At 43.6% G+C, this 26,306-nt stretch overlaps 1 protein-coding gene across 1 annotated transcript in view; it reads right to left on the reverse strand.

Moving 5' to 3' along the window:
- LOC121584358 (protein HIRA) overlaps positions 1–21,517 on the reverse strand; it is a 42,214-nt gene extending 20,697 nt beyond the window's left edge. Inside the window, exons 1-16 of the mRNA XM_041900190.1 lie at positions 21,281–21,517; positions 20,669–20,731; positions 20,336–20,446; positions 19,958–20,048; positions 19,570–19,664; positions 19,343–19,438; positions 19,103–19,263; positions 18,334–18,501; positions 16,663–16,776; positions 15,728–15,798; positions 15,292–15,397; positions 14,668–14,877; positions 11,309–11,394; positions 5,193–5,351; positions 4,893–5,075; positions 3,891–4,149 (exon numbers count right to left, since the gene is read on the reverse strand). Coding sequence (XP_041756124.1) covers positions 3,891–4,149; positions 4,893–5,075; positions 5,193–5,351; positions 11,309–11,394; positions 14,668–14,877; positions 15,292–15,397; positions 15,728–15,798; positions 16,663–16,776; positions 18,334–18,501; positions 19,103–19,263; positions 19,343–19,438; positions 19,570–19,664; positions 19,958–20,048; positions 20,336–20,446; positions 20,669–20,731; positions 21,281–21,317 — 2,010 coding nt within the window. The 5' untranslated portion in view covers positions 21,318–21,517. The remainder of the gene's footprint in view (positions 1–3,890; positions 4,150–4,892; positions 5,076–5,192; positions 5,352–11,308; positions 11,395–14,667; positions 14,878–15,291; positions 15,398–15,727; positions 15,799–16,662; positions 16,777–18,333; positions 18,502–19,102; positions 19,264–19,342; positions 19,439–19,569; positions 19,665–19,957; positions 20,049–20,335; positions 20,447–20,668; positions 20,732–21,280) is intronic.
- Positions 21,518–26,306: the final 4,789 nt, after the last annotated feature.

Consider the following 26,306-nt stretch of genomic DNA (forward strand, 5'->3'; position numbering starts at 1 on the left):
ATTAATTTTAGAATAAGGCTATAACCTAACAAAATGTGGAAAAAGTCAAGGGGTCTGAATACTTTCCGAAGGCACTGTATGTCCAAGTCAAGAAAGCTTACCAGCAGCTAGCAGTACTAAACTAGTACTAAACAATGCCTTTTCTCAAAGCCTGTTAGATACTATGTAAGTGTAATTAGCTCCAATATGTGCAATGGGGCGTTCACATGCTATCGGAGTTATCAAAAGTTAAGAGTTCCGAGTGGGAAATTTCACTTCAATAGCTAGATTTCCTTCACATTTCTGACAGATTCATGTGAATATTAGAACATCTGCATAAACAAAATATATGCAAATTTTCCCACCAGAGGTTTCCATCAAACTGACTTGTGTATAAAAGGCAGTGGGGTGATTTCGTCGTGCACATAAACAACACACACTAATTTGACGTGTTTTAGTGCGCATGCTCTCAGGACAACATCAATTTCATTGATTTTACTGAGTTACAGTTCATATGAGGAAATCAGTCAATTGAAATAAATAAATTAGGCCCTAATCTATGGATTTCACATGACTGGGCCCTCAGGATCTCGTCACGGTATTTTTGTGCATTCAAATTGCCATCGATGAAATGTAATTGTGTTCGTTGTCCTGTAGCTTATGCCTGCCCATACCATAACCCCACCACCACCACGGGGCACTCTGTTCACAAACGTTGACATCAGCAAACCGCTCTCCCACACAAAGACATACACGTGGTCTGAGGATGTGAGGCCGATTGGACGTACTGCCAAATTCTCTAAAATGACATTGGAGGTGGCTTGTGGTAGAGAAATTAACATTCACTTCTCTGGCAACAGTTCTGGTGGACATTACTGCAGTAAGCGTGCAAATTGCACGCTCCCTCAAAACATGAGACATCTGTGGCATTGTGTTGCGTGACAAAACTACTTTAGAGTGGCTTTTTATTGTCCTCAGCACAAGGTGCACCTGTGTAATGATCATGCTGTCTAATCAGCTTCTTGATATGCCACACCTGTCAGGTGGATGGATTATCTTGGCAAAGGAGAAATGCTCACTAACAGGGATGTAAACAAATTTGTGCACACAATTTGAGAGAAATAAGCTTTTTGTGCATATGGAAAATTTCTGGGATCTTATTTCAGCTCATGAAACATGGGACCAACACCCTACATGTTGCATTTTATATTTTTGTTCAGTGTATGATGAGATGGATAAGAGCGAAATCATTTGTATTTGTTCATTGGCAGCTAAGCACCGATCATTGTCACAGCATTTAAATTAAGACACTATTTATTGGAAAGGAGAATGAAGCTCATCACTGTGCACTTTCACCACCCTGCGAAGTTCATCATAACTTATAGCCTAATAAACTCTGCATGCTTTTTCAAGTCGTAATGGGAGGACCCCACAGCATAGCATTGCATGACTGCAAATTTACCTCGACATGGTTATTCTATAAAAAATTGCGCAAGAAAACGTTTCCACCGCAATTTGTCGCATAATACATTTTTACAGACACGAATGAACAAATTGTTTGTCGACATTTCTACATTTCTAATGACACTTCATGTTTCCATCATAGTTGTCGTAATTTATTTTTATACGGTATGACTTTACTTGCAAAACTGTGGATGGAAACATGGTTAATCACCATCCAAGCCAATTACAAATGGGAATCTAGGATACATTTTTGTTACCCGAGTTGCGACATTTCACCTCTGAACTTTCACCCTTTTAACCAAAAGATGATAACATATTTGTTATTGACAATTACAAACGTATCAATGTGGATAATATAGATAGTTTAACCATATTGTCAATGTTAAGCAAGCTAGCTAACTTTATTATTAGCAATGTTAGCAAGCTTATCAAGCTAGCTAAAATCCTGTTGGTTGAAGAATTGGTCTGACTTCGAAACCATTCTGTTGTTGCTAGAGATATTCATTGCTACATTGAAATACATATATATATACAGTTGAAGTCGGAAGTTTACATACAACTTAGCCAAATACATTTAAACTCAATTTTTCACAATTCCTGACATTTAATCCTAGTAAGAATTCCCTGTTTTAGGTCAGTTAGGATCACCACTTTATTTTAAGAATGTAAAATGTCAGAATAATAGTAGAGAGAATTATCTTTTTGAGCTTTTATTTCTTTCATCACATTCCCAGTGGGTCAGAAGTTTACATACACTCAATTAGTATTTGGTAGCATTGCCTTTAAATTGTTTAACTTGGGTCAAACGTTTCGGATAGCCTTCCACAAGCTTCCCACAATAAGTTGGGTGAATTTTGGCCCATTCCTCCTGACAGAGCTGGTGTAACTGAGTCAGGTTTGTAGGCCTCCTTGCTCACACACGCTTTTTCAGTTTTGCCCACACATTTTCTATAGGATTGAGGTCAGAGCTTTGTGATGGCCACTCCAATACCTTGACTTTGCTGTCCTTAAGCCATTTTGCCACAACTTTGGTAGTATGCTTGGTGTCATTGTCCATTTGGAAGACCCATTTGCGACCAAGATTTAACTTCCTGACTGATGTCTTGAGATGTTGCTCAATATATGCACATAATTTTCCTTCCTCATGATGCCATCTATTTTGTGAAGTGCACCAGTCCCTCCTGCAGCAAAGCACCCCCACAGCATGATGCTGCCACCCCAGTGCTTCACGGTTGGGATGGTGTTCTTCGGCTTGCAAGCCACCCCCTTTTTCCTCCAAACATAAGGATGGTCATTATGGCCAAACAGTTCAATTGTTGTTCAATCAGACCAGAGGACATTTCTCAAAAAAGTACGATCTTTGTCCCCATGTGCAGTTGCAAACCGTAGTCTGTCTTTTTTATGGCGGTTTTGGAGCAGTGGCTTCTTCATTGCTGAGCGGCCTTTCAGGTTATGTCGATATAGGACTCCTTTTACTGTGGATATAGATACATTTGTACCTGTTTCCTCCAGAATCTTCACAAGGTCCTTTGCTGTTGTTCTGGGATTGATTTGCACTTTTCGCCCCCAAAGTACGTTCATCTCTAGGAGACAGAACGCGTCTTATTCCTGAGCGGTATGACAGCTGCGTGGTCCCATGGTGTTTATACTTGCGTACTATTGTTTGTACAGATGAACGTGGTACCTTCAGGCGTTTGGAAATTGCTCCCAAGGATGAACCAGACTTGTGGAGGTCTACAATTTTTTTTCTGAAGTCTTGGCTGATTTCTTTGGATTTTCCCTTGATGTTAAGCAAAGAGGCACTGAGTTTGAAGGTAGGCCTTGAAATACATCCACAGGTACACCTCCAATTGACTCAAATTATGTCAATTAGCCTATCAGAAGCTTCTAAAGCCATGACGTAATTTTCTGGAATTTTCCAAGCTGTTTAAAGGCACAGTCAACTTAGTGTATGTAAACTTCGACCCACTGGTATTGGGATACAATGAATTATAAATTAAATAATCTGTCTGTAAACAATTGTTGGAAAAATTACGTGTGTCGTGCACAAAGTAGATGTCCTAACCGACTTGCCAAAACTATAGTTTGTTAACAAGATATTTGTGTAGAGTGGTTGAAAAACAAGTTTTAATGACTCCAACCTAAGTGTATGTAAACTTCCGACTTCCAACTGAATAATATATTTTCATGGACCCCCTGCAGTACCTCAGCGGACCTTTAGGGGATCCCAGGTTGAATATTCCTTGACTATAGGAATAAGGGTGTCATTTCAGACACAGCCAATCAGTTTGTTGATCCCATATCCAATCAGCCAATCAGTTTGTTGATCCCATATCCAATCAAAACCATTACATTCAAAGACAAGGATATCTTGAATATTCTGATAGAATCTTCTATCAGAAATGATGTGTGAAGTCATGAGATTACGCGAAATCCACTGGCATTACCTGCTGTAAGGGTTGGTGGGACACGGACGTCATCATTTTCGTGTCCATTTTCCTGGGCCGTCCCTTTTTCCTCTTCTCCACCTGGTTGTCCCCTCCGTCCATGTCGAGGGTTTTCCTCTTCTCCACGTGGTTGTCCCCTCCGTCCACGTCGAGGGCTTTCCTCTTGGTGAAGGAGAGGGACTTCACCACAGCCATCTTGTCCTCGCTGTCGCTGCTCGTCTCGTCCTTGAGATCCTTTAAAGTGCTGCTGTCTTTCACTCTACAACAGGAGGACAACACCCACAGAAATACTTACCATTTGTTCCATTAACCCATGCCCAAACCGCCTTAGCAGTGTTTCCCATATATGATCCTAGGGGAAACAATGCTTGGTAATATGGAATTTTCATTACAATTTTTGTAATGGCAGTTGAGTTGACTGTTAAGCCCAATTTGAATAATGTACTTCCTACCCTATTTCCAGGTTAATGGGGACACTTCCTGCCGTACTTCCTACCCTATTTCCAGGTTAATGGGGACACTTCCTGCCCTACTTCCTGGTTAATGGGGACACTTCCAGCTGCACTTCCTGTTCACTGGTCCATCCATTATGGCCTCATTGACTTGAATAAAGACACCCTTTCTAGTAATTATATTTCTATGAGAGACAACCACCAAGTCAAACAAAAAGTGAACCATCTAGTTCAGTGAATAAAAAATAAAAAAACTGGTCATCACTTGACATCTGTTCCAAGCAGACGTGTCACTCAAAGGTGGATTGCTCCGTTAAAAACAAGGCTAGCATTCAACCTGTTGTTTTTGTTGTGTTCATATGAACATGTGTACGTCCTAAACTGCTGATAGTGTTTTATTTTTTCCATGTTCAGATAACAAGAATCTCAGATGTGGAATTGACCAATAACAAATACGATAAAAACATTCCAGCATTGTCTGCCTCAAATCAGCCACAGTCTACTGATCATAAAATACTTTTGGAGAAGCTTGATGGTTCCGTTCCCTTACCTGTCTAGCGGGGTGAGTCCCGCCATGGAGGAGATGGTGACCCCGGGCATGACCTTTGACCTCTCTGTGAACCTGGAGTCAAGGGCTTTCATTGGCTCCATCTTGGTGGAGGAGGTTAGGAGCAGGTTGGACTTCATGGCTGTGGTGTTAAGAGACGAGGCCTGGGCCATGGCACCGGAAACACTGTCAGGAATGGAAGGAGAGGGAGAGCGAAATAATAAACGAATGGTCCGGTAAGGAGGGGTGGAAGCAGAGCAGGAGAGAAAGAGAGATGGAGAGGAGACAGATAAGACAACTGACCCGTCCTTGGCGTCATCTGGGGCCTTGCCCCCCAGTGGGGTGGACAGGGGGTCCAAATTGGAGGTGGCCGTGTTGGAGTCCGAGGAAAGCTGGGAGGTGAGCTGGCTGGAAGACCCAGGGAGGATGGGTACGCTGTTGAAGAGGGCCGGGGAGAAATCCCTGAGAATTCAAAACAGAAACAGTGAGAGCTCAAACCAACTGAAATAAGAATATCCCTGTGTTAATGTAATATATTGACAATTTTTTTGTAAATTGTGTTACAGGTTATTTCTATTTCGAGGGAGCACCGATTGGTGTCACCTTGCTAGTCAGTATGTGTTACACCCGTGCTGGCTTGTCCATCTCGTTAGTCGGAAGGTGTTTCACCAGTGTTAGCCCAGGGGATATTTAGGAGTGGCCCAGTGCTCCAGTTGAACATGAGAGATGGTTAGGAGAGCTACACTTCACGTCAGCTGAGGTGCGATTTTGAGCTCAACCTTTTAAGTTTGAAAGAAGCCTGATTTGTTATGTTTCCCGTTTTTTTTTACTCCCTATCTTAAGTTGTTCTGGGTTTTTCTTTTAGTTTGTCTTTTCGGAGGCAAACCTAGTGGCCTATTGCCAAGAACACAGTGGCCTCCATCATTCTTAAATGGAAGAAGTTTGGAACCACCAAGACTCTTCCTAGAGCTAGCCGCCAGTCCAAACTGAGCAATCGGGGGAGAAGGGCCTTGGTCAGGGAGGTGACCAAGAACCCGATGGTCACTCTGACAGAGCTCTAGAGTTCCTCTGTGGAGATGGGAGAACCTTGCAGAAGGACAACCATCTCTGCAGCACTCCACCAATCAGGCCTTTATGGTAGAGTGGCCAGATGGAAGCCACTCCTCAGTAAAAGGCACATGACAGCCCACTTGGAGTTTGCCAAAAGGCACCTAAAGACTATCAGACCATGAGAAACAAGATTATCTGGTCTGATGAAACTAAGATTGAACTCTTTGGCCTGAATGCAAAGCGTCACATAATGTCACATCTGGAGGAAACCTGGCAATCTTGTCCCGAAGCCACTCCTACGGTGAAGCATGGTGGTGGCATAATCATGATGTGGGGAGGACAACGACCCTAAGCACACAGCCAAGACAACGCAGGAGTGGCTTTGGGACAAGTCTCTGAATGTCCTTGTGTGGCCCAGCCAGAGCCCGGACTTAAAACTGATCGAACATTGCTGGAGAGACCGGCAGCAACGCTCCCCATCCAACCTGACAGAGCTTGAGAGGATCTGCAGAGAAGAATGGGAGAATACAGGTGTGCCAAGCTTTTAGCGTCATACACAAGAAGACTCAAGGCTGTAATCGCTGCCAAAGGTGCTTCAACAAAGTAATGAGTAAAGGGTCTGAATACTTATGTAAATGTATTATTTCCGTTTTTTTTTTTTTTATAAATTAGCAAAAATGTCTAAAAACCTGTTTTTGCTTTGTCGTTATGGGGTATTGTGTATAGATTGATGAGGGGGGAAACTATTTAATCCATTTTAGAATAAGGCTGTAACATAACAAAATGTGGAAAAAGTCAAGGGGTCTGAATACTTTCTGTAGTCAGACCATCCTACACCCTCATTTTTTATTTATTTACATTTTAATCATTTAGCAGACGCTCTTATCCAGAGCAACTTAAAGTTAGTGAGTGTATACATTTTTCATACTGGCCCCCTGTGGGAATCGAACCCACAACCCTGGCGTTGCAAGCGCCATGCTCTACCAACTGAGCTACAGGAGGCCACCCTCAACAGCGTTTGATCTTGGTCGGAACAACTGACTTGTTCCACCTTTCAACGAAAAGGAGGTGGATGTACAGTACCGGTCAAAAGTTTGGACACCTACTCAGTCAAGTGTTTTTCTTAATTTTTACTATTTTCTACATTGTAAAATAATAGTGAAGACATCAAAACGATGAAATAACACATATGGAATCATGTAGTAACCAAAAAAAGTGTTAAACAAATCAAAATATATTTTATATTTGAGATTCTTCAAAGTAGCCACCCTTGGCCTTCATGACAGCTTTGCACACACTTACAAGGTCGCTTTTTAGGCCCTTAGCTTATAGTGAAAACAAATTTGTAAACTGGATTACATCATCGCCACACCGGTTCTCCCTAATTTCTACCAGCATGTTAAATGTACAACCAGAGGGAAAAAAAACTCTAGACCACCTTTACTCCACACACAGAGACGCATACAAAGCTCTCCCTCGCCCTCCATTTGGCAAATCTGACCATAACTCTATCCTCCTGATTCCTGCTTATAAGCAAAAACTAAAGCAGGAAGCACCAGTGACTCGGTTAATAAAAAAGTGGTCAGATGACGCAGATGCTAAGCTACAGGACTGTTTTGCTAGCACAGACTGGAACATGTTCCGGGATTCTTCAGACAGCATTGAGGAGTACACCACATCAGTCACTGGCTTCATCAATAAGTGCATCGATGATGTTGTCCCCACAGTGACCGTGCGTACATACCCCAACCAGAAGCCATGGATTACAGGAAACATCCGCACTGAGCTAAAGGGTAGAGCTGCCGCTTTCAAGGAACGGGACTCTAACCCGGACGCTTATAAGAAATCCTGCTATGACCTCCGACGAACCATCAAACAGGCAAAGAGTCAATACAGGACTAAGATTGAATCGTACTACACTGGCTCTGACGCTCGTCGGATGTGGCAGGGCTTGAAAACTATTACAGACTACAAAGGGAAGCACAGCCGTGAGCTGCCCAGTGACACAAGCCTACCAGACGAGCTAAACCACTTCTATGCTCGCTTCGAGGCAAGCAACACTGAAGCATGCATGAGAGCACCAGCTGTTCCGGATGACTATGTGATCACGCTCTCCGTAGCCAATGTGAGTAAGACTTTTAAGCAGGTCAACATTCACAAGGCCGCAGGGCCAGACGGATTACCAGGACGTGTACTCCGAGCATGTGCTGACCAACTGGCAAGTGTCTTCACTGACATTTTCAACATGTCCCTGACTGAGTCTGTAATACCAACATGTTTCAAGCAGACCACCATAGTCCCCGTGCCCAAGGACTCTAAGATAACTTGCCTAAATGACTACCGACCCGTAGCACTGACGTCTGTAGCCATGAAGTGCTTTGAAAGGCTGGTCATGGCTCACATCAACAGCATTATCCCAGAAACCCTAGACCCACTCCAATTTGCATACCACCCCAACAGATCCACAGATGATACAATCTCTATTGCACTCCACACTGCCCTTTCCCACCTGGACAAGAGGAACACCTATGTGAGAATGCTATTCATTGACTACAGCTCATCATTCAACACCATAGTGCCCTCTAAGCTCATCACTAAGCTAAGGATCCTGGGACTAAACACCTCCCTCTGCAAATGGATCCTGGACTTCCTGACGGGCCGCCCCCAGGTGGTAAGGGTAGGTAACAACACATCTGCCACACTGATCCTCAACACGGGGGCCCCTCAGGGGTGCGTGCTCAGTCCCCTCCTGTACTCTCTGTTCACCCATGACTGCATGGCCAGGCACGACTCCAACACCATCATTAAGTTTGCCGACGACACAACAGTGGTAGGCCTGATCACAGACAACGATGAGACAGCCTATAGGGAGGAGGTCAGAGACCTGGCCGTGTGGTGCCAGGACAACAACCTCTCCTTCAACGTGACCAAGACAAAGGAGATGATTGTGGACTACAGGAAAAAAAAGAGGACTGAGCACGCCCCCCCCATTCTCATCGACGGGGCTGTAGTGGAACAGGTTGAGAGCTTCAAGTTCCTTGGTGTCCACATCAACAACGAACTATCATGGTCCAAACACACCAAGACAGTCGTGAAGAGGGCACGACAAAGCCTATTCCCCCTCAGGAGACTGAAAATATTTGGCATGGGTCCTCAGATCCTCAAAAAATTATACAGCTGCACCATCGAGAGCATCCTGACTGGTTGCATCACCGCCTGGTATGGCAACTGCTTGGCCTCCGACCGCAAGGCACTACAGAGGATAGTAGGTACGGCCCAGTACATCACTGGGGCCAAGCTTCCTGCCATCCAGGACCTCTATCCAAGGCGGTGTCAGAGGAAGGCCCTCAAAATTGTCAAAGACTCCAGCCACCCTAGTCATAGACTGTTCTCTCTGCTACCGCACGGCAAGCGGTACCGGAGTGCCAAGTCTAGGTCCAAAAGACTTCTCAACAGCTTCTACCCCCAAGCCATAAGACTCCTGAACAGCTAATCATGGCTACCCGGACTATTTGCACTGCCCCCCCACCCCATCCTTTTTACGCTGCTGCTACTCTGTTAATCATTTATGCATAGTCACTTTAACTCTACCCACATGTACATATTACCTCAACTACCTCAACTAGCCGGTGCCCCCGCACATTGACTCTGCAAGGGTACCCCCCTGTATATATAGCCTCCCTACTGTTACTTTATTTTCTCAACACTTTTTTTGTTGTTGTTTTATTTTTACTTTTTTTGTTAAAAATAAATGCACTGTTGGTTAAGGGCTGTAAGTAAGCATTTCACTGTAATGTCTGTACCTGTTGTATTCGGTGCATGTGACCAATTAAATTTGATTTGATTTGATTTGAGCGCAGGAAAACTAAAACGGCTGTGTCACGTCAACATGTTGAAACCATACTTCACCCATTACGATCGGGCGGAGAAGTCAGTGGAAACTGGTAGTGATGTTCTGCATGTAGCCACTGCTGTCACCATTGACTCTAGTCTTCCTCAAGAGTATGAGGAAAGTCCAATACACCCTGTGACGGTAGGACGGTTGAGTAACTCAGAGATTCTAGAAAACCTTGATGCCTTTTTGGCACACTTGTCACCTGAGGAAAAAGGCGACATTGATGCACTGCTTTTAGAATATCAGGTTTTATTCTCAGATGTGCCAACAGACAAATGTACTAGAGCATGACATTGACGTTGGGGACTCTGCCCCAATCAAACAAATTCCACTGAGGAAAATCACGAGAGGAAAGTTACTACAGATATTGCAGGAGTTTCCCCTTGAAATCAGACATGTCCGTGGTAAGGACAACTTGGTTAGTGATTGTCTCTCAAAAGGTGGGCAGTCAATAAGTTGTGTTTTGCGTTTAGCCAGTTGTTGCTCACAATTTGTTTTGCCATAATGTTTTGGTTGCGCACGTTCCAGGTGGATGAGTTTTATTTGACCCGTTTCTCAAAACTTGTGAATGTTAGCAAACAGTTTAAAAAAATTATACAAACAAATGTGGCTGTTTTTGTCTTGTATTTAATTGTTGACAGCCAGTTTATATTGGAGGATGCGACGCATTATAAGTAGCGACACATTTAAGTTGATTACGTTGTGAAATTAACATTGTTTTCTGTTGTCTAACAAAAATATAGGATATATTTGTTGTCTTAAAGGGAAAGGTATAGCTCGTTAGCGCGACGATTGGTGTAACCTCGTTAGTCAGTATGGGTTACACCTGTGCTGGTTTCCATCTCGTTAGTGGGAAGGTGTTTCACCTGTGCTGGCCAAGGTGCTATTTAAGAGTGGCTGGCCCAGCACTCCAGTTATCTCAAAAGATGCGGAGGGTAAACACCTTTTAGTTGGCTCTCCCCATTTGATTTCTAGAAAAACATTCCTTGGTCTGATTTTGTTTTCCTCCACCTTTTTGGTGTGGGTTTTTCTTTTGTTTGCCTCTTCTTGGGCACATTTAGTGGGCGCTCGTGGTGGGTGTTTTTTAGGTTTCAGTGGACACCCCCATGAGTGTCTTTCAGAACTCCTCCTAAAACCCCACCTGTTTTGTTTGGTCTTTGTTAGTTCCCCCTTCTGTTAGTTCCCCCTTCTGTTCGAGCGACATTTGGTTTTCTAGCTGGTGAACGTAACAAATGTATGAAATTGTATGTGATTTGGCTTGACAATGTATTCGCATGTTTTTAACATTGGAGAAAAAATGAATCCCCAAATAAACATATATTAAAACCAAAACAACCAAAAATAGAATGAAGCGGTCTTCCAAATGGAGTTCTACAGTGTAACTGCTCTGTTTGACAGCTGGTGGGGGAAGAAAATCGGCGGAAGGGCCCATTTGTAATGGCTGGACTAGAATAAATGGAAAGGTGTGTGTTACCCTGTGTCGAGCTGGGCGATGCAGAGAGGAGTGATCCTTCTCCTGCCGTCTGCAGTCCTTGTCTCAACCTGTTTCTTCAACAGGTTCTAAGAGAAGAAAATAAATATCCAAGGTAACGACAGAGACCACTAAGACATGTGCAAGGCCACAGAATACATGACAACATAATACCAACTCATCTCAACGTCCATTTGTCTTGTTAACAATGAGAACCGTTTTCATTCAGATTTTAAGGTTCCTTCAGACAAAATGTAGGAGTGCTGATTTAGGATCAGTTTAGCCTTTTAGATCGCAATGAATACGATTATATGGACAGATTATATAAACATCTGAGATGTTTAAAGGGACAGTTCAGCATGACATTTGATACATGCTAAGCGGGAGAGATTGACTTACATGGGAAATTGATCCCGAAATGCAAATGTTGCTAATCCTTGTCCATAGACAGCTTTCAAAGTAAGGAAACTAAAATATCCAAATTTGTCAAATCGCTGGAATATCCCTTTAACGAATACGGGCCCTGATATCTGCCTTTTAGGGAGAGAAGGTCTGTCGAGACTATGCAAGGACAAAGGTGGCAAAACAAAATAAAGACAGAACTAGGGTTGCAAAAGTCCCTGGTTTTCCTGACATTTTGAATAGAGGATTTCCTCCTCATTCCCTCGTAATTCCAGGAATCTTTCAACCAGGATTTCTGTAAAACCGGGGAATTTTGAGAAAGTTGACGGAAATGTGCAACCCTCGACACAACCATACAGGGAGCTGTGGGTCAATGTTATGCATTGGTGTTCTGGTTTACATCAATATGTTCATTGATTTCCTATATGCCCATCATTTCATTACATCCCCTCAATGAAGCCAATGTCAAAATGTAGGGAAATTACTAAATACAATAATGTCATCGTAAATCAAACAGTGGAGAGAACCGAACACCTGCAACATGGAGGACTGAATGACAGATGTACTGGGCTGGGCATGTGTTCCTGACTCACATTAGATGACTGACCGGAACCATACTGTTCTGGCTTGGATATTTTATTTTCACATTATTTTTCCATTCCAGCAACTACGTTAGATGCATAACCCGGCCAGCCCTGTACAGCTTGGTTCTGCTTGGCTGGGTTAGGCTTTATAGTGTTAATCAGACTTAGCTGGGTTAGGCTTTATAGTGTTAATCAGACTTGGCTGGGTTAGGCTTTATAGTGTTAATCAGACTTGGCTGGGTTAGGCTTTATAGTGTTAATCAGACTTGGCTGGGTTAGGCTTTATAGTGTTAATCAGACTTGGCTGGGTTAGGCTTTATAGTGTTAATCAGACTTGGCTGGGTTAGGCTTTATAGTGTTGATCAGACTTGGCTGGGTTAGGCTTTATAGTGTTAATCAGACTTGGCTGGGTTAGGCTTTATAGTGTTAATCAGTCTTAGCTGGGTTAGGCTTTATAGTGTTAATCAGTCTTAGCTGGGTTAGGCTTTATAGTGTTAATCAGACTTGGCTGGTTTAGGCTTTATAGTGTTGATCAGACTTGGCTGGGTTAGGCTTTATAGTGTTAATCAGACTTGGCTGGGTTAGGCTTTATAGTGTTAATCAGTCTTAGCTGGGTTAGGCTTTATAGTGTTAATCAGTCTTAGCTGGGTTAGGCTTTATAGTGTTAATCAGTCTTAGCTGGGTTAGGCTTTATAGTGTTAATCAGACTTGGCTGGGTTAGGCTTTATAGTGTTAATCAGTCTTAGCTGGGTTAGGCTTTATAGTGTTAATCAGACTTGGCTGGGTTAGGCGTTATAGTGTTAATCAGACTTGGCTGGGTTAGGCTTTATAGTGTTAATCAGACATGGCTGGGTTAGGCTTTATAGTGTTAATCAGTCTTAGCTGGGTTAGGCTTTATAGTGTTAATCAGACTTGGCTGGGTTAGGCTTTATAGTGTTAATCAGACTTGGCTGGGTTAGGCTTTATAGTGTTAATCAGACTTAGCTGGGTTAGGCTTTATAGTGTTAATCAGACTTGGCTGGGTTAGGCTTTATAGTGTTAATCAGTCTTAGCTGGGTTAGGCTTTAGTGTTAATCAGTCTTAGCTGGGTTAGGCTTTATAGTGTTAATCAGACTTGGCTGGGTTAGGCGTTATAGTGTTAATCAGTCTTAGCTGGGTTAGGCTTTATAGTGTTAATCAGACATGGCTGGGTTAGGCTTTATAGTGTTAATCAGTCTTAGCTGGGTTAGGCTTTATAGTGTTAATCAGACATGGCTGGGTTAGGCTTTATAGTGTTAATCAGTCTTAGCTGGGTTAGGCTTTAGTGTTAATCAGTCTTAGCTGGGTTAGGGCTTTATAGTGTTAATCAGACTTGGCTGGGTTAGGCGTTATAGTGTTAATCAGTCTTAGCTGGGTTAGGCTTTATAGTGTTAATCAGACATGGCTGGGTTAGGCTTTATAGTGTTAATCAGTCTTAGCTGGGTTAGGCTTTATAGTGTTAATCAGACTTGGCTGGGTTAGGCTTTATAGTGTTAATCAGACTTGGCTGGGTTAGGCTTTATAGTGTTAATCAGACTTAGCTGGGTTAGGCTTTATAGTGTTAATCAGACTTGGCTGGGTTAGGCTTTATAGTGTTAATCAGACTTGGCTGGGTTAGGCTTTATAGTGTTAATCAGACTTGGCTGGGTTAGGCTTTATAGTGTTAATCAGTCTTAGCTGGGTTAGGCTTTATAGTGTTAATCAGTCTTAGCTGGGTTAGGCTTTATAGTGTTAATCAGACTTGGCTGGGTTAGGCTTTATAGTGTTGATCAGACTTGGCTGGGTTAGGCTTTATAGTGTTAATCAGTCTTAGCTGGGTTAGGCTTTATAGTGTTAATCAGTCTTAGCTGGGTTAGGCTTTATAGTGTTAATCAGTCTTAGCTGGGTTAGGCTTTATAGTGTTAATCAGTCTTAGCTGGGTTAGGCTTTATAGTGTTGATCAGACTTGGCTGGGTTAGGCTTTATAGTGTTAATCAGACTGTAGTGCTGTACTGGTCTTGCTCTGAGGTAGGGCTTCCTGGCTGGGGTGCATTGTTGCCGTGCGGAGTAGGGTGAAGTTGCCCCTAGATGCTGATCTTGGGTCCATTTAGCAGATTCTCCACTAATGGGTAATGTTAGGATTGGGGGAGGGTAAGCTGATCCTAGATCTGAACTTATCAGGGTTGGGGTCAATTCCATTTCAATTTCAGTCAATTCCGAAATGTAAACCAAATTCCAATTCCAAATGTCCCTCATTAAAAGCATTGAAAATAATTGGAATTTCAGTGTACTTCTTGAATTGTCTGGAATTGAAATGGAATTGAGAGGGAAAACGGACCCTAGATCTGTACCTAGGGTAAACTAGCTGGCCCGTCCTACCTTGCGGATGTCCTCCAGGGACTCTCCGTTGACCACGCTGGTGAGCTTGTGGGCCTGGGCCTCGTGGGCCATCCTGTGGTTGGCCTGCTCCGCACGCTGTCTCTCCTGCTGGTATTTGAGCATCTCCGGGTTCTCAATGATGGTGGTGGAGAGCTGGGCCTCCGTGGTGATGGCCAGGCTCTTACCATAGATGTTCTGGTGGATGGCATTCTGGATGGAGGAGGGAGACGGATGGATAAGTGTTAGCTAGCTAGAAGAGCCTCTCCTAGTCCACTAGACAAACACCTTCTGGACCTGGAGGGAGTCTCTTGAAAGCTAAAGTGACACTTGACGGCCCCAGTGCCACAGCAGGGAGAGAAAATATATATGTGAACTGAAATTTGCTAAACTAAGCACTTGGTTGTTCTACAAGTGTTCTGGGTTGTTGTGAGAAATATAAATGCCACCTTCGCTGCAAAGCTTATGGGGGAAACTAAAGCGCTACCTTCGCTGCAAAGTTTTTTTGGGGGAAACTTTATATTTACAGAGAATGTACAGAGAGAGGGAATTGAATTGGAATTGAAGTTGTGGAATTGACTCCAACACTGGTGGGGTCACGTCAAAGGACATGAGCAGTTGGCTGACCTTCTCATCCTCGTTGAGGGGGTCCCCGAGCTCGTCCTGAGAGAAGTTGAGGTACGCCACTGTGCCGTCCATGGAGCACACCAAGATACCCAGCCCATTCAAGGTCCTAAGCGGAGCAGGGAGCAAAACGCCACCGCACACTGTAACTAACAGCACCCGTATCTCTATACACTTTTGAGAAAACTAATATCAAACTGCTAGCCTGGTCCCAGTTCTGTTTGGCTCTTGCCTACTCCATTGGCTTGACAATTCCACAAGGAGTTGGCACGCGAGCAGAAACAGACTGGAGCCCAGGCTTAGAAACATACTGGCGCCCAGGCTAAGAAACAGACTGGAACCCAGGCTAAGAAACTATCGGTCTCTAAAAACATGTATTATATGTCAAAGTAGATTAATTCAGTGAGGGGGGAAGGTGGTGGGAGGAGGTGGCTCTCACCATGAGATGTCCATGATGGATTTATCAAACAGGTCGTGGATGACCACTAGAGGGCGCTTCAGAGACGTCAGCTGGAAACGGAGAGGTACGCCCACAAACACACACAAGACTGAGTTGGTACAGTTTATTATAGATCTGTCAAATATGTTGTTGGGGATTCTACAGAGACCTCCATATGTACACATACAGCTGTCAAGACACATTGATAGAGGGTGTGTCTCATTATCTGTCTAAAATGTGTGAACAGATTGGATGCAATTAAACAATCAAGACAACAAAAAACAGGAAAAAACGATTTTTGCTAGGGGATATGTCAGTTTGAATGAGGTATAGAGGATAAACAAAGATCCTGTACACAGACCAGCCCCCAGTGTCCGGTCAGGAGCGTGAAGTCACAAGCGCTGCTGGTCGGCTACTGCGTAGCAACCTAGCTGTCTGGTCTGCCCTAGAAAGCCTACGTAAATTATGATCGCAAGAACGGCCAAACAGGAAAAAAAATTGACGCTCGTTTTGGCCTCTAAAATTAATTGATTATGATCAAGTTCGATCCCCACTGTGAATTATTTTAAAGTTCGCTACGTATCAAGATATTTAATTAAATAGCGATCCATTCAGACTACTACATTTGTCATCGCACAGGACCACGTACTGACACAGACCAATCACGGGCCGGCAGGTTACGAGGAGGATCCCGGTTGACTCTCTCAGGCAGGATGAAAATGACTACATCGACCATGATCCTTTGCTAGTTATGGCAACCATGATCCTTATTTGTTGGTGCTATTCAGCCCCATTCAGCAATATGGACCCCTTCAAATTCAAATACTTCCGGCTCCATGCGCCATCGGGAGTTTTCCACAGGAATACGTGGATGACGTCAGCGCTATCACTATCTACTGGTTTTAATGTCTATGACACAGACAGACGGTACTTACCCAAACGGAGAGGGAGCGGTCTTTGCTTCCCACAGCACAGCAGCAGTAGGGACAGCTGGGTTTGGGAGAACTCCCATTCCTCTGTTTCTTTTTGAATATTTTGGGGTTGAATTTCTGCAGAAGGTGAGTGAGAGAGAGAGATTAGCAGAGTGAGGTGATTGGGAGACTGAGGGATTCTAGAGCTGAAATGCCATCCCAATTCTACCCTCTAAACGTATGTCAGTGTCTGCATGCTTGTGGAACGATCACCCTCCAAACTTGTTTAATAATCGCATGTTGCTGTGACAACATGCTTTGGAAAGTGTTTTGCACATGAAGCAGGAGTTGTATTACTCAGATTCCTATTCAATGTGCATCCACTATCACCCTTACAAGAATAAGAGTGTTTACCAGAAAGCCTAACATGTAAGCTGACTAGTTCTCAGGGCAATGTACAAAAATACAAAATCAATCATATCTTCTAAGGCCTGGTTCGAATCCAGGCTCTGTCGCAGCCGGCCGCGACCGGGAGACTCATGGGCGGCGCACAATTGGCCCAGCGTCGTCCAGGGTAGGGGAGGGAATGGCCGGCAGGGATGTAGCTCAGTTGATAGAGCATGGCGTTTGCAACGCCAGGGTTGTGGGTTTGATTCCCACGGGGGGCCAGTATAAAAAAATATGTATTCACTAACTGTAAGTCGCTCTGGATAAGAGCGTCTGCTAAATGACTTAAATGTAAATGTAAATGGATTCCAGGTGGAGTCCAAAATAAAAAAGAATCCATTAATGTCATTCAGAGTCCACAGAACAGGATTGGCCACTCCTCTGAGCCTGGTTCCTCCCTAGGTTTCTTCCTGGGTTACTGCCTCTGGCCACTCCTCTGAGCCTGGTTCCTCTCTAGGTTTCTTCATAGGTTACTGTCTCTGGCCACTCCTCTGAGCCTGGTTCCTCTCTAGGTTTCTTCCTGGGTTACTGCCTCTGACCACTCCTCTGAGCCTGGTTCCTCTCTAGGTTTCTTCCTAGGTTACTGCCTCTGGCCACTCCTCTGAGCCTGGTTCCTCTCTAGGTTTCTTCCTGGGTTCCTGCCTCTGACCACTCCTCTGAGCCTGGTTCCTCTCTAGGTTTCTTCCTGGGTTCCTGCCTCTGGCCACTCCTCTGAGCCTGGTTCCTCTCTAGGTTTCTTCCTGGGTTCCTGCCTCTGACCACTCCTCTGAGCCTGGTTCCTCTCTAGGTTTCTTCCTGGGTTACTGCCTCTGGCTACTCCTCTGAGCCTGGTTCCTCTCTAGGTTTCTTCCTGGGTTCCTGCCTCTGGCCACTCCTCTGAGCCTGGTTCCTCTCTAGGTTTCTTCCTAGGTTAGTGCCTCTGGCCACTCCTCTGAGCCTGGTTCCTCTCTAGGTTTCTTCCTAGGTTACTGCCTCTGGCCACTCCTCTGAGCCTGGTTCCTCTCTAGGTTTCTTCCTGGGTTCCTGCCTATGGCCACTCCTTTGAGCCTGGTTCCTCTACAGGTTTCTTCCTAGGTTCCTTACTTCTAGGGAGTTTTTCCTAGCCACTGTGCTTCTGCTCTGCATTGCTTGCTGTTTGGGGTTTTAAGGTAGGTTTTAAGCTGGGTATCTGTAAAGCACTTTGTGACAAGTGCTAATGTAAAAAGGACCTTATAAATTACATTTGATTGATTGATCACTGGCCCTCACCACAACAGTGACAGCCTTGCGGTGGCCCACAAAGTCCATGTTGGTCTTCCAGCCGTCCCTCTCAATGATCTGAGCGGTTGGCCCCGAGTTGTTCATAGCGTGGGCCGACACCAGGTACTGTCCGTCGGGAGACCAGCTGAGGCGCAGCACGTGGGTGGTCCCCCCGCACTGGTCAACAACACAGAGGAACAGAGAACAGGGCGTTAGTGGTCAATGAGTGGGGCAACAGAAATTACAAACATCAATCCTGAGACAAAAGGGAGGCCCCAGGGAGTGACAGCTGGGGTGAACTCACTAGGAACTAAATAGAAGCAAACAGGCCGAAACGGGAAGAGACGTACCTGAATATGTCTAATAGTATTTTTTATAATAATAATATGGGTGCTTTCATTTGTCCAATTTCACACATGTATAGTGTGTATTACACACACACACACACACACACACACACACACATATATATATATATATATATATATATATATATTATACTATACATGTGTGAATTGTAAATGTAAATGAATTGGACATGTGTTTTTTTTCCATATCACACGCCCCCCAAGACAACCTCGGAAAGTGGAGTCACGGCCAGGGATCAGCCATTATTAACAGCAACCGTTATGTTGACAGTCGTGTGCCTGTGTGCACATCTCGTTTTTGGTTGCAAAACGTTTACCGTTGCAAAAAGTGTTTTGCTACGGTTTGCACTGATGAATACACCCCAACTGTGTTGTGTGGAAGGTTGTCAGCTTGGCGGAGTGGAGCTCACCTCGTTGAAGGGCTTGGTGATGTTGGTCTCCTGCTGCCAGTCCATGGTCCTCCACACCTTCAGGCTGTGGTCGTCAGCCTGGGAGGCGATGTACTTCCCTACAGGGTCCCACGTCAGCCCCTTCACCAGGCCTGTGTGGCCCTTCAGCGACGCCACTATCTCTGGAGGGAAGAGGAAGGCCGTGTGAGAAATACCTCACAAATTTTTTTTTTTAAATGGTGGTTCTCGTTCGGCTCGCACCTGGGAATTTGCGGGCATTCCAGATCACAATGGTGTTGTCCACACTGCAGGAGGCTAACCACACGTCGTGAGGGGACCACGCCACATCCATGACATCTGAAAACACAGACGGGACGTGCCCACAGGCAAACGACTGTCAATGTAATGTAGAGCATTATCTGAGCTGTGACCAGGCATGAGAAAAATCTTACCAAATTAACCATCTTTACATAGAGCAGGCAACTTACCCCCTGTGTGGTTTCTCAGTATAGTCACACAGCGCCATTGCTCCACGTTGGCCAATTTACTGCTCGACCCAAATACAGTACTCGGTCCAATGAAGCTGTTCAAGTGAACACAGAGAAAATCAAAGATCACTTACATCAGGGGTGTCAAACTCATTCCATGGAGGGCCTAGTGACTGCTGGTTTTTCCTTTCAATTCCTTACTAATTAGTGCCTTAATTCATTAAACAAGTACAAGGGAGGAGTGAAACCCTGCAGACACTCAGACCTCCGGGGAATGAGTTTGACACGTGTGACTTACATGGTGATTTGCAATGGCACAATATTACAGGAAAATGTCAACCAAACACAGCATGTGTTTAGGGGGGGGGGGAGTGTGTGTGTTACGTACGCAGCTCTCTTCCACACCATGACCAGCTTGTCATCTCCTCCGGAGGCCAGGTAAAGCCCGTTGTTTGACCAGCGAACACAGTTCACACAGGCTAAAAAATAAAATCAACACAACACCTGTTTTAGTTCACACAGAAGTGATCCACCGCTTCTGGTGTAGAGTGAATTTGCCCCTAGACACTGATCTTGAGACAGTTTTTGCATTCCCCCCACTAATGGGTTAAGGTTAGGATTGGGAGATGGGAAACTTCACCCCACAGCACCTCTTGTATGCAGATTTTTTTTTGTCAGATTCAAAACACGCAGGCATATGGTTCGTCTCTCTAATGTCAGTCAGATCTGAGCAGCAGACACCAAACATCAGCGAGAAAATAAGCACCTAAGTGATTGTCCATCTGGCAAAGCATCTTGGGGATGTTCTCCTTCTTCTCATCCTCCTCTCTGAGCACTGGGGCCATGTTCCATATGACAACCTTCCCAGAGTCCTCTCCTGCAACACATGGCACCCAAACAGAACTCAGTACCATTCAACTGATCTCATTTAAAGTGTATAAAATATATATACTGCATAGTGGAATGATTATTATTGTATGCTTGAGAAAATGCTCAAACTGTACTTTATGCTTGTACTGTTTAGTGAGGTGTATTGTTTTAATGTAACCCTAACAGTTATACCGTTATCGCTATCATGCTTAGTAATGAAGGACCTTACCCTGACCACCCGTGGCAAACTTTGTTCCATCAGGATGGATGTCAACAGAAAATATTGGTTTCCCTGAGAAGCAGACGTGATTTAAATTGTATTAACAAGCATGTCACCAAAATGCTGTAGCTAGCTAAAATGCCAGATTCAGAACACCAGGGGGGTAATCATTATGCAGATTCTGTTGCACATTGAAGAGCGTCTGGAGTAAACTGTTCCTGTTACGAAACGTTTTGCAACAGACGAAACGTTTTGCAACAGACGAAACGTTTTGCAACAGACGAAACGTTTTGCAACAGAATCGGGGTAATAAATACACCCCAGCTGTAGACACGGTCTAAAATGAATTCTGCAGCGGGGTGTTTTGCAACAACTGCCATCTACTTACTGCTTTGTGGAATATGCTTACTAGCTAACCTTAACAAATAAAAGCATATGACTACCTAGCTATTGTTAGCATCTTAGCGCATGGCTCATTCAAGAGAGCATTGTGCTTTGCAGGAATGTGTAACGTCAGCTAGCTAACCCCCCCAAACAACAACAGAAGCGCAACTTGGCTTGGGTCAAGATTCGGTCAACTATTATTATTCATTCCAGCACAACCGCGATTCAAATGCTTACCATTGTGACTGACCCAACTTGGTTTTAATAGCTTCATTTCAAGTGCGTTGGCTTTGAATTTAAATATTTTGAACTAATCGTGGTTTCTCCCCGTCTCTTGCGTTTAGTTAGATATCCTTGGATCTGAAGTACCCCTCCCTTTGTGTCAAAGTCCGTCCGTTACTTTAATTCAACTCCATTTCTCTTGCTACCCTCTTGCACATCTCGCATACTCCCCAATCTTCAAGCAGAAACAGATCAGCGTCTCATCAGCAACACTAAAAAAGTACTTCCGGGTCACGGACATTTTCTAAATAAAAGTCCCCCACGTAATAGTAGAAAAGTGTAATTAACCTGTATTTATTCATGATGTATGAAAAATGATTTATCTAAGCATTAACAATGATTCATATTTGTTCATATTTGGGTTTTAAAACATGTTCCAAGGTCAAATAAATGCCCCCAATGCAAATTACTGTAAATTCATTACATATTGTCTTACAAAGAAAAAAACGATTATTCGTGCTGATGTAAATGTGAGGTGGGGACTATATTTTTATTTTTATTTTATTTATTTCACCTTTATTTAACCAGGTAAGCCAGTTGAGAAGAAGTTCTCATGAACAACTGCGACCTGGCCAAGATAAAGCATAGTAGTGCGATAAAAACAACAACACAGAGTTACATATGGGGTAAAAAACATAAAGTCAAAAATACAACAGAAAATATATATACAGTGTGTGCATATGTAGCAAGTTATGGAGGTAAGACAATAAATAGGCTATAGTGCAAAATAATTACAATTAGTATTAACACTGGAACGCTAGATGTGCAAGAGATTATGTGCAAATAGAGATACTGGGGTGCAAAAGAGCAAAATAAATAACAATATAGGGATGAGGTAGTTGGGTGGGCTAATTTCAGATGGGCTGTGTACAGGTGCAGTGATCGGTAAGGTGCTCTGACAACTGATGCTTAAAGTTAGTGAGGGAGATAAGAGTCTCCAGCTTCAGAGATTTTTGCAATTCGTTCCAGTCATTGGCAGCAGAGAACTGGAAGGAAAGGCGGCCAAAGGAGGTGTTGGCTTTGGGAATGACCAGTGAGATATACCTGCTGGAGCGCAGACTACGGGTGGGTGCTGCTATGGTGACCAATGAGCTAAGATAAGGCGGGGATTTGCCTAGCAGTGATTTATAGATGGCCTGGAGCCAGTGGGTTTGACGACGAACATGTAGTGAGGACCAGCCAACAAGAGCGTACAGGTCACAGTGGTGGGTAGTGTATGGGGCTTTGGAGACAAAACTGATGGCACTGTGATAGACTACATCCAATTTGCTGAGTAGAGTGTTGGAGGCTATTTTGTAAATGACATCGCCGAAGTCAAGGATCGGTAGGAGAGTCAGTTTTACGAGGGCATGTTTGGCAGCATGAGTGAAGGAGGCTTTGTTGCGAAATAGGAAGCCGATTCTAGATTTAACTTTGGATTGGAGATTCTTAATGTGAGTCTGGAAGGAGAGTTTACAGTCTAACCAGACACCTAGGTATTTGTAGTTGTCCACATACTCTAGGTCAGACCCGTCGAGAGTAGTGATTCTAGTCGGGTGGGCGGGTGCCAGCAGCGTTCGATTGAAGAGCATGCATTTAGTTTTACTAGTGTTTAAGAGCAGTTGGAGGCTACTGAAGGAGTGTTGTATGGCATTGAAGCTCGTTTGGATTTTTGTTAACACAGTGTCCAATGAAGGGCCAGATATATACAAAATGATGTCGTCTGCGTAGAGGTGGATCTGAGAGTCACCAGCAGCAAGAGCGACATCATTAATATACACGGAGAAAAGAGTCGGGCCAATAATTGAACCCTGTGGCACCCCCATAGAGACTGCCATAGGTCCAGACAACAGGCCCTCCGATTTGACACATTGAACTCTATCTGAGAAGTAGTTGGTGAACCAGGCGAGGCAGTCATTTGAGAAACCAAGGCTATTTAGTCTGCCAATAAGAATGCGGTGGTTGACAGAGTCGAAAGCCTTGGCCAGGTCGATGAAGACGGCTGCACAGTACTGTCTATTATCGATCGCGGTTATAATATCGTTTAGGACCTTGAGCGTGGCTGAAGTGCACCCATGACCAGCTCGGAAACCGGATTGCATAGCGGAGAAGGTACGGTGGGATTCGAAATGGTCGGTGATCTGTTTGTTAACTTGGCTTTCAAATACTTTCGAAAGGCAGGGCAGGATGGATATAGGTCTGTAACAGTTTGGATCTAGAGTGTCATTTCATGGGGCTCTGAATAATACGGAGTGTTGCTGGACTTTTACTGTGGTCCAACAGCTTAAAATGGGGTGCCTGAACACTATATGGTTCAAATACAGCACAGTACAGGAAAAACTATTATTTATGTCAATGTGAAAGTGGGGTGGGGATTACTCAGTAGGGTCTGTAGAATCAATATATGGTGTTCTTTCAAAGGGGACTCATGGGTGTTCTTTCATATAGACTGAGGTCTATATGCCCAGCAACACTTTCTACTCCACCCACTCCATTGCTCCCAATGCAATAGACCACATATAGACTCTAGTGCTAGGTCTGTAGAATATTATTAAATACAGAAATCATCACAGAAATCATTTTGGGTTGTGTTTTCCTTTAAGCTCCAAACATTTCTCAATGTGCTCCACCTTATAACATTATTTATCTTATATAAAGTCGTTATTCTCTTTAGTTTAGATTTTTCACAGGTGTAGTTATAATTTTGTAACATCATTTTTAAATGATGCACTTCGCAAAGCTACAAAAATGATTGATTTCTTATCGTATGCGTGGAGTTTTACAGCAGACTTTTATTTTGAAGGCAAAACCAGGAAACCAGGGACGCTAATGCTGCTGCCGTGATGCTAATAAGAAACACGCAAAAAAAAGCAGCGGAAGCAACAAAGGAAGTGTTCCACCTTTCCAGCAGATCGTCTGGAAACATGTCCCGCAAGGCGTCAGTTCCGCAGATTCATCCCACTGGATGTGCATTTCATAGCTAACTTGAAAAGAGAAAGCCACAGTCTATTGTGAAATAGCATATACAGATTGAGACCGTGATATGGAAAACAAAAGTAGTGTAAAAGGAAAGAACTAGCTAATAGCTTTCCCAAGTAGCTCGTGTAAAATATTGTAAAAGTGTGCCGCGCGGTCTTTTATTTTGACGTCTTCGTCTAGAAAACCAAACAAAGGGTGTGTCTGTAAAACCTCTTAATTTTCCTCTTATTTTCCTTATATGATCGGAATATAACCACCGAAATTATATATATATATATACAAAAAAAAATTTAAATGACTCGAGAGGTTTTTTTCAGCTGTTGGCTATGGTAGCCTAGCAAATTTGTAAGGAAGCAAAACTACTAGCTAGATAGCTAGGTATTGATTGGCCAGAGCCTTCTATTTACAGCTAACTAAATGTTGATGGTGGAAGTGTACTAGTTAGCTAGGTTAATACTAGACAATAGTTTTAGGAAGTAGGCTATGTTAGGGTTGTAGCAGCTGTGGGCAATGATGTTTACCCACTGCGCATCTTAGACAGTTCTCTGATTATTAATGATTATCTGAGACCACATCAAATCAAATGTTATTTGTCACATACACGTGTTTAGCAGATGTTATTACGGGTGTAGCGAAATGCTTGTGCTTCTAGCTCCGACAGTGCAGTAATATCTAACCATTTCACAACATATACCCAATACACACATCTAGTAAGGAATGGAATTTAAGAATGTATACATATATGGACAAGCAATGACAGAGCGGCATGGACTAAGATACAGTAGAATATTATAGAATACAGTATATACCTATGAGATGAGTAGTGCAAGATATGTAAACATTATTAAAGTGACTAGTGTTCCATTTCTTAAAGTGGCCAGTGATTTCAATAGGCAGCAGCAGCCTCTAATGTGCTAGTGATGGTTATTTAACAGTCTGATGGCCTTGAGATAGAAGCTGTTTTTCATTCTCTCGGTCCCAGCTTTGATGCACCTGTACTGACCTCGCCTTCTGGGTGATAGCGGGGTGAACAGGCAGTGGCTCGGGTGGTTGATGTCCTTGATGATATTTTTGTCCTTCCTATGACATCGGGTGCTGTAGGTGTAGGCCTAGTATTATCAAAGATACAACTAACTAACATGATGTGTGTCGGCCTAGCCCATGCAGGGAGTAGGACCGAGTGAAGAGAAGAAGCCTTTTTCTTCCCAGGGGAGAAGAGTGGAGGAGGCACAGGCCATGATAACCAACTTACAGGCCATTAACACACCATTTACTACAGTCACTAGAAAGGCTAATCATCAATTGGAATTACTGTTTTTTGTGTGTGTGTTCGTGCACACTTTCTATGACCTCACCAGGGGTGTGTTTGGTGTCTTTGCAGACTTGGCTGAAGATGGGGGATGAGACTATGAGTCTGGTATATGAAAAATAAAAAATGTATGCACTCACTAACTGTAAGTCGCTCTGGATAAGAGCGTCTGCTAAATGACTAAAATATAAATGTAATAATAATGATGGAGACTAGGCATTCAATTAGATTTCATTGTTTCTACAATGGGCCCATAGGTAAATGACAAGTGTGTGTGTACTGTAGGCAATGGGTTTTCAAACTGGTGTACTACTGGGGATCTGCACATTTTTATTTTCTAGAAAAAATTATATGATTTTTTTATCACTAGCTGCAACATAATACCATAGTGGTTACCATTTTTATGTTTCTGTGGCCAGTATGAAGGAAGTTAGAGGTAGTTTCACGAGGCAATGCTAACTAGCCTACTGGAACAGTTAGCATGCTAACAGTAGCTGTTCCTGTTCATCCGACTCTGGGGAAGTAGATAAAGGGCTTCATTGCCAAAATCTCTAACTATCGCTTTAATATGAACGAAATGATCACTTAACTGGCCATTATCATTCACCAGATGATAGGACAAGACCTGATTTTTTTTTTGCTAACATGATGGTGGTCGCCGGGATGCCTGGGCGGAGGTCCCTGGGAAATCACAGAGAATAATGCAAGACGATA

Source organism: Coregonus clupeaformis, chromosome 16 (genome assembly GCF_020615455.1).
Source record: "Coregonus clupeaformis isolate EN_2021a chromosome 16, ASM2061545v1, whole genome shotgun sequence".
Classification (NCBI taxonomy): Eukaryota; Metazoa; Chordata; class Actinopteri; order Salmoniformes; family Salmonidae; genus Coregonus; species Coregonus clupeaformis.